The sequence below is a fragment of the Coturnix japonica genome, chromosome 1, assembly GCF_054131305.1.
Source record: "Coturnix japonica strain WE chromosome 1, WE-NBRP24, whole genome shotgun sequence".
Classification (NCBI taxonomy): Eukaryota; Metazoa; Chordata; class Aves; order Galliformes; family Phasianidae; genus Coturnix; species Coturnix japonica.
Genome location: NC_140663.1, coordinates 115937979 through 115947352, shown reverse-complemented (window position 1 = coordinate 115947352; position 9374 = coordinate 115937979). Strand labels below are relative to the sequence as shown.

The 9374-nt window shown below is 35.1% G+C and overlaps 1 protein-coding gene across 1 annotated transcript in view; it reads right to left on the bottom strand.

Annotated features, from left to right (window-relative positions):
* Nucleotides 1–2875: 2875 nt before the first annotated feature.
* PUDP (pseudouridine 5'-phosphatase) overlaps nucleotides 2876–9374 on the bottom strand; it is a 77666-nt gene continuing 71167 nt past the window's right edge. Inside the window, exon 4 of the mRNA XM_085550926.1 lies at nucleotides 2876–3258. Within this exon, the coding sequence (XP_085407052.1) occupies nucleotides 3163–3258 (96 nt within the window). The 3' untranslated portion in view covers nucleotides 2876–3162. The remainder of the gene's footprint in view (nucleotides 3259–9374) is intronic.

Genomic DNA, 9374 nt, shown 5'->3' with positions numbered 1-9374 from the left:
TGTCTTTACTTACTGCATCAACTACTTGCAAATGTTCTAAAGCGCTGCCAAATAACTAGCTTGAATCTAACAATTTATTACTTTTCAGTGACTTCAAGGCATTTGTCTGTACAAAATCCTGTTAGATTAGATCATCATATTGGTTTCTCTTGGTCCAGATCTGACAGTACTACATCATTTTATACCAACTGACATCTTCTGCATTAGATTTTGCAAATTGTAACTTCAAAGTTTGGGTATGTATTAGTCCTGATGTTGAATAGGAACATATACATGTTCCGTATAATAAACTGTTGGCTGACTATATATTTTGTCTTACTTAGTAGCTAGGCAGATCAGAAACTCAGGCATCTGCTCTATCAGGCCAGTTTTAGAAATCGTTACAATACCTAGAGAATTTGGCATCTTCTAAAATAATCAAGGATTTATGAGACATAAATATCATATTATGGCTTTAACAATTTTTTTTTTCTTTTTTTTTTTTTCCCCACCAATGATCCTAGTCACTCTGGGAACTGAAGAACACACTTGGATAAAAAATAGTTACTGTAATAGACTGACTGAAGGAAGTTATACCAGCGATAGTAATGAGGAAAGAACTTTTACATACATTGTCATAAAATTATAAATTATACCTTTGCTTAAATATTATGATTGTGATTGATTGCTTTGAATGTTGTTTGGTTCTCAATGAATACTAAAAATTGTCATTCTTGATAAATTTCTTAATTGCACAGAATTTCATGTTATGCCGAATATCTAAGAAAAAAAAAAAATAAAGCTTAAATTAATGTAATAAAATAATTTACATGGTCTATGGAAGTTACAGAAGTTTGTATCAGCTGAGAATCTAACCCAAAAAGTGAGAGTGACTAATAGTTGTGTAGTACAGTTCCTTTTGTAAATTGTGGAAGACACAAAAGAGATACTTTTAGAAACTGTATTGTAAGAGGCAACTTAAACATACCTGACATGAATATTGTAAGACATTGAAGTGCTGCTTTTCCTTGCTTCCATACCAGCCCACTGTCTTATATTTTACTGATATCTTACATGTATACCTGTTTTTTCTTTTCCTTTATTTACGTAAGATGATTTCTCCTTTACATGGCCTGTTTGTTCATCTTGGTATTTTTAGGGTCTGAACATTTATTCTGGGAATATGTTTTGTTTGTCAGGATGAGTCATACTCATCCCCTTTCATATAAGTACATAAGTAGAACAGAAATGTCCTTTATGTCTTCAGAGCAGGAAAACATTCTCTTGGTTGTATGCAATTTCTTTTCCCTAATAGAGCTCTTATCTGTGGTGAACAAAAAACAGAAGCCGCTTTTTGACACTTGTACACGGGAGTTTTCTATTGTTTTATTTTGTTAATTCCTATAGAGACTGTCACATATCTTTTATGATCTGCAGACTAATGCAAAAGCTGTTGGGTTCCTTACTGTTTAGTAAAATGTACACTTATATATTCTTACATATTTTTCATGGTTCTCAAATTGAGATCTTAATGTTCTGTGCATGACCATACAATGTTTTCTAGACAGAGTTTCAAGATATTTCAACATAGGCTTTTTTTTAGTTTCTTTTTCTTTTCTTTTTTTTTTTTTTGGTATTATTATGCATCTGTTTTGTATGCAGATAACATTTAATTTAGTTATGTCTGTATTTCCCTCAGACTGAAATATATGTTTGATTGCTGTCTTAACATAAATCCTTCCTGCACAAAGGACAGTGATGCTTGATCTTACTTAGAACAGGCGCAGTGGTTAAAGACGCCGCCTTGCAACACTGGGGCCCGGAGTGTGCCCCCTGTGGCACAAGTGGTAGAAGTGCCGCTCTGCTACACAGAGGCTCGAATCCCGGGGGCTGGACTCGATGATCTCTAAGGTCCCTTCCAACCCACACGAAACTATGAAACTATGAAACTATGAAACTATGAAACTATGAAACTATGAAACTATGAAACTATGAAACTATGAAACTATGAAACTATGAAACTATGAAACTATGAAACTATGAAACTATTAAACTATTAAACTATGAAACTATGAAACATACACGCCATGCATATATGCAAAGAACAGGAAAAAGTATTTCCTAAGTATACTGCTCCATTCCAACATCATAAAGTTTGACAAGTCCAAGTATAAGGTCTTGCACCTGGATAAGGGCAACCTGCTTGAGCAAAGGTATAGGTTGGATGGAGAATGGCTTGAGAGCAGTCTTAAGAAAAAGGATTTGAGGGTGCTGTTTGATGAAAGACTTAACATGAGCTGGCAATGTGCACTTCCAGCCCAGAAGGCCGACTGTGTTCTGAGTTGCATCAAGAGAAGTGTGACCTGCAGATCAAGTGATGAGATTCCACCCCTCTACTCTGCTCTCACAAGACTCCATCTGGAGTACTGCACCCAGTTCGGGGGCTCCAAATAGGAGGACATGGAATTGTTGGAACCTTCCAAAACCTGAAGGGGGCCTAAAGGAAGGCTGGGGAGGGTCTTTTGGTAAGGTTAGGTTGTGACAGGATGAGGGGAAATAATAGCGTTAAACTGGAAAAGGGTAGATTTAGACTAGATATTAGAAAAAAAAAATATTTAACTGTGAGGATGGTGAGACACGGGAACAGGTTGCTCAGAGAGGTTGTGAATGACCTCTCTCTGGAAGCACTCAAGGCCAGGCTGGATGGGGCTTTGAACAACCTGGTCTAGTGGGAGGTGTCCTTTCCAATAACAGGGAGCTGAAACTAGACGATGTTAAAGGTCCCTTCCAACTGAAACCATTGTGTGATTCTATGATACTCAAAGTACTTCCTGTTTATATGTAACTGTCTTGATCAGTATTTTTACTTTTTCTTTATACATAGATCACTCCAAAATTATGCCTCCTATTTATTTTAATGGAAATTCCAACAGTTACAAAGAGCACAACAGCACAATTTAATAAAGCAAGTTCTCAGCTAGAAAACAGTTGTTTTCAACATCGTCACCATCATTAGTTATGCATTTTTGCCAGCAAAGAACAAGAGTCTGCATGTCATACTCATAAAAATCTGTATGGCTGTCCAGAGCATGGAATGTCTTTTACATTATTACTACTGTTGAAGTGCATCACTCACTACAACACTGTGCTCAGATCCACTGCCTGGTCTCCATTAATGTTCAGTTAGATGCCATTTCTTTCTGCATGGAGCAATTCAGTGACACAGTTTTGCTTCATCTGTACTTCCATGTCAGACACCATTTGTCCCTCTGCTGCCATCTGTTGCACAAGAACAAAGTGTTAATGAATATTAGTGAGAAGGTTCAACCTTTACTGCCATATCACCAACATCTGCCTCTGATGTGGACTGGCATAATAAAATAGGATATATTATTTTCAGAGATTTTTTAATTTCAGGACTGGTCACAATATGTTAGTACTTAACTCAATTTCTCTTCTTAAAATGGATTAAAATTTCTTGAGTGAAAGAAATTAAGTTGATTCTTTAAAACCGTCTCTGAAACAAAGTGGAAGGAACCATGTTCATGTTTATCCATCCTTTCTTGTGAAATACTCCAAATATTTTCTGAAGAGGACAAAGATGAGGAGATGAGAATGGGAAAGAAAAATATGTCAGAGAAAATATATATACTTCTATTTACATTTTACTTTTTTTAAAACTACGTGGCAATTACATCAAAACTGAATTATTATTTATAATAATTAAAATAATAAAACTTAATCATTGACTATTATTAATTATTTTAAATTTTGTGTAAATTACAGTCTTCTAGTTTTCAGTCCTACCAGTCCATCTCTCCTGTTGTTTGTGAAGTAGACTCACAAGGACATCATCTTCAGCTAGTGTAAATCACCACAGTCCCATAGTGGAGTTACAAAATTTAAAAACAATTATAGTTTTGAAAGTTCACTGTCCTGAGTATATACAGAAGTCACAGGCACACTCTGAAATATAGTTCAAAACCTTTTATCATCTCTTGCTTTTCCACTGGTTCTGACTGAACATGAGATACTAAGCTCACGTAAATAAGATATGGAAGGATCAGAGAGATGAGAAGGAAATGTGTAATGCATATGTATTGGTTCACTGCACAAGAGTGATCGGATGAATACTTTATAAGTTTAAAGTGCGTCTTGTCTGCATTGCATAAGTTCAAAGTTCACACATCCTGCACGGCATATTCAGCTTGGTACAACACATAAGAAATTTTGTTTCATTCCTAACAAAAGAATGTACATCTCATGAACATTTTGCAGTATAAAATGATCCCAGAGGGTAAAGTATAAAATGAAGAACCTTCTATGTTCTTCTGGAGTGTATTCACTCATTTCCTTCAATTCTTCTCTTCTCTTCTCTCTTTTTTTTTTTTTTTTAAGAAAAAAAAAAAAAGAAACACATAAAAATGTTTTTGCCTAATTTGTTTCAAAATTACTTTTAATCTCTTGTTATAAAAATTGCTAGTATCATGTACAATCAAGACAGAACAACTCAGTTATGATTATACGATCAGTAGATCTATTGCAAGTTACACCGACTTTGCCTTCTTGAATCATCAGTCTCTGTACAGTAGTCAGAATTAGGTATATGAATTAATTTCTCGAAGTGACAATGAGACAATCTGTATTGCAGAGGGGCACCTCCAAAAGTGCACCCAAAATACAGCTCCCTTAGACACTGTACATTCTAATCTTAGAGAAATCTGCACTTTGACGTTCACAAGTTTCCAAATAAAAAACAGTAAGTGGTGCTTGAAAAGAAACAGGAACAAAATTTTAAGGACAGAAGTCACAGTATCGCAAAGAAGTTAGTAAAGGTGATCCTCTTAACATCTCTCAGATCTGGGAGATGTGAGGAGGGAAAGTTCTTTTATAACAAACAGTCATTTCATTAAAGTAGTCTACATCTGTTCTCCTAGGCAAACTCCTCTGCCCTCTACATTTCTTCCATACTCTCTCATTACTATCTTTAGCACTCAAAATCAGGTAAGAGAAAATGTTTATTCTGGAATGCTGAATGATTGGGTTTCCGTTCATTTTCTTACCAAAAACAAACAAACAAACAAGCAAAAATCCAAAAAGCATTAAATGTAGAAGAAATATGTTATGAACACATAACAATGTGCACGCATATACATACACTGTATTTCTTATATTAAATAATGAACTAGTTATAAATAATATAAATACTATGTGATGACTTACTTAAAGCTTAGAAAGTATAGTCATTACTCAACAAATATTTAAGTACTGTTGCATATTAGTATGTCCCTGAACAATTCTGATATGATCTTGTAATAATTTTTAATTACTTAGACATTAATAGTAATAGAAAGAGAATAGAATAGAAATAGAATAGAAAAATAATAAACTTAAGATTTTTAAAAACAAAATAAAATAATTCTGCCTTGAATCCTTGCCCCACACCACTACCTCATTCTTGTTTTTCTCTTTATATGAGTATCCAATTAAAAACGACTTCACAAGGGTTAATATTTTCACAGAACTTATATGTCAGTGCTTACACGAGAGCACTATGGAGGTAAACTTTTCATTTACCTTGTAATTTTTTTTTTCCTTCAAACAGAAACAAATGAGGGCTTGCTTTTCTTGAGAAAAAGGAAGTTGATAGCAATATTATGTTTTCAGCATTCTTGCAGGCAGCGACATTTCTGTAATGTCTGTTTGGACAAGAATAAAAAAAACAAACTATAGAAAGTCTCTGTATATTATATCCTGAGAAAATGTACTTTACATCTCATAGCTTTGTTTCCTAAGAGATTAAAGCTAAATATAATTTGGAAAACTGAAATGTTATTTTCTAGTGAAAATTTCACAGTGCAGCCACATGTCTATAATACTCATAAAGAGTGATGGATGTCCAGGTAGATAGATGTACTATTCTTAGGGGAAAAGAAAAACAAACAAACAAATTAATAAATTAGCAAGCTGAATTGCTTTGTTCTTTTGAGATTAATTGACATAACTAGTAATAAATGCATGAAAGAATATGTCTGCCTGATTTTTCTGTTTCCAACTTCACTTGGTAGACCTGGACATGACTTAAGATTATGTTCATCTCAGCTTTTTAATGGGATAAAAGACAGGATTTTTAAATTTTTATTTATTTATTTATTTTTCCTGCAAGGACTACACAATCTCTTCTCTTAATTTCACTTACACAAATTATAAGGCAGAATAATAATACTGTGATCTTCAGATCTGATCTCCTGCATGACATAAAATGAAATATTTCCCTGAATGTTATTTAATGAACTAAACTTATATTTTAGGGGGGAAGAAAATCGTTCTCGTTCTGATTTTGGTATTTCAATAAATAACTGATTCAAGATGCTGACTGACAGATTGTTCTAGCAGCAACATAGTGTTTGCATATCTGTTTTATAATTCTTATTTTTCTAGCTTCAAATTTAAGACTCCTGTTTTGTGAAAATTCTGATGAAATGAAGATCTTCTAAGAGCTTCCTCTGTCCTAGCAGTGGCTGTGAAGCCTGCAATTACTCCTTGCTCCTACTTGACACTTCTCTGAGCACATGCACAAAGCTGCTTTCAGTCTTTCTGTTTGCAGTGGCTCTGCCTCCCATGCAAGGCAATAGTGCATAAGGATTTCCCTTCAAGCACCAGTGCCTTTCTGGATTCCTATCCCTGAGGAAACCATACGGAGACCCAAAGTGCATCAAGTGCCTTCCAGCTTAGTGGTTAAGGATAATAAATATGAAAATGAGGCTGCCTGTGTGTTTTCCCAAATCTTGCATGAATATGAATATGTTGCTGAGTCCCAGAGAGAAGATACTGGGTTGGATGATAAAATCTTGTTGACATACCCACAAAGAGGGTCAGAGAGATGATGGCAGGTGGGGAACTCCAGGTCACACCCTTCCTACCTATGCCCAGGCTCATCACAGGAGCCATCAGTCTGTCCAGGTTCCACCTCCTGAAGACCATGGAATGACAAGGGCCCAAATGCATATGGAAACTCAAATTAAGGACTCAGAGGGACGGATGGTCTGATCATCTGTTTGCAGGGCTGCTTGACAAGAATCTCAGCCCTGCTGCCCCTGTATGAGACTCATCTGAATAAGTAAATGTTAGAGTATGTTTCAGGGTGGTATGGGGTGTGAGGGAATTTTTGGATTGAGCAAGTCTTCCTGTAAATTGTATGGGGGAAGAAACAGAAATGGTGAAAAGGATGGATCCAGATCATCTGGGGAGGAATAAGTGTCAGATATGTCTGCTGCTCCACTGGGAACTCTTCCCACAGACCCATTCAGTGTGATCCCTGTCATTTCCAGAGCCAAGGATTACCAGGAAAAGGTTCTCCATTCTGTGGGAATGGACTGCATTCACAAATGCTTTGCTGAGGGGCCTAGACAGTAGCTTGTGGAGATTTTTCTGTACTGGTATCCAGGCACCTTCATTCATCTGCTTCCACCTGCCCTTTCCCTCCTTCAGCAATTTGTGTACCACATAAAAATTGAGTCAGTAATTATTTTTTCCCAAGACACTCATAACTGTGTTAAGCAGATTAAGGCCAAAACTTGATCCTGAGAATTAACATCCATAGCCACTTAACAAGGAATTCTGTTTGTAATTACGCTGACACATTATTTTAGTAGTCTTTACTTAGAATGTGCTTTTAATTCTTTCACATTATTTACCAGGATAACGTGCCATATAAAGTCAGTGACAGAAACGAAAGATTGCAGCACTTTAATAAGTCAAGAGAAGATCCATTTTGCAGAAACCTATGCTGATTTTCATTAATTAAATTTTAATCCTTTCAAACTTGAGTCTTGTATTATGCTTCACTATTTTTCTCAGGCTGATTTTAAGATGACAGGCTCACAAATAAATTGTTTAGTCTATTTATTGTTTTTTGAATATTGACATTGCATTTATCTTCCTTCTAGATGTTTCCTGTATGTATGTCCTCCATGCTGCAGTACAGCCTTGAGAATGTAGAGAAATCCTCTGATGCTTTTGTTATGTCTTTGATACAGATTACATAGACATGCTGATGATACATCCAAGCAAGAGGAGAAAACTTAACATCCTCAAAATAACTTCTGCAATGGAAATTTTGTTATCATCAGCTACCATGGGACTGTATTACTTGACTGTTTTGCAAAAGAGAACAGAAATGCTGTAACAGCAAAAGTTTCAAATTTGTTAAATGACTGTTACTGGGAATTCATTATAATTTATTTTATTCTGTGTTCATACACAAAAAAAGCCACAACCCAAACATACAATCAGCAAAGCATTTTCCTCATTGATTTGCTGCCCTGGAAGCTTAGAGTCCACGATGCTGAAAAACGAGCTGAAATATTTTCAGCATGATGGGCATGGATGGCAAGGTTCCCAGAAGGCCTCCTCAAAGTCCACAGTCACTGTAGCCCACTGCCAACACTTAGCAGAGAAAGGTACTGAAACACAAATTTCACCAAGTAGCTGGATGGTTGTAATTGCATGCAGCTCAGTTTATTATTTCTCTACTTTTATCTTGCGGTTGTTCAAATGTGCTCTGGAACTAAATCAAAAAGAGGTTTAATTGTCTATTTAAACAAAATCCATGCAATGGACACTTCAACTTCTCCAGCCACCTTAAGACTAAGTACAAATTACACCTATCTGCAGTGAAGGAAGATAAAGAGACTTCACTGATTCCAATTGCCTGATTATATGTTGGTGAAGTGTAGAAGAACACAATTTTTATTATTCCAAGATGCCAACCTCTAATTTGGTTGATCAGAGGAAGCACACATAGTAATCCCAAGTGATTAATCTCCATGTTTGAAGTGATAAAAAAGGGATAGGGAGAAAGGGGAAAAAAAATAACACCAGAATGGGACAGCCTGGGATTTATGTGTATTTTATATTTAGGAGACTTTTTTTGGTTTGCTATCATTCGATAAATTCTCTTGAAATAAGCTTTTTATTTTATAATATTACAGAATGAAAATTTTCATCTGTATTAGACTTTAATCAGAAGTTTGTCTTTATAAAATTTACAGCTATAATTAAGAGATGAAATAATTTTGAATGAGTGTAAATATATGATTTGAGTAAATTTAATATTTTCTGCTCAATGGTAATTAAATTGCACTATATTTCTTAAACAAACAAATTGCAAATTGAATACTAAAAAGATTATATAGTAATATTCAACCAAACTTCCTCTCAGAAATTCAAATATATAACTAATATTTTACCAGTAGTTGGAATCTTGCTTCCATTCATGTCTTTGAGTTTCTAAGTATACAGATTTATAATTATTTGGGAGTGTTTTGCAATTAATTGCATCTGAACAGCTTAGCTCTGCTGATGGTTTATGTCTGTAGTCAGTCAGGCAATCA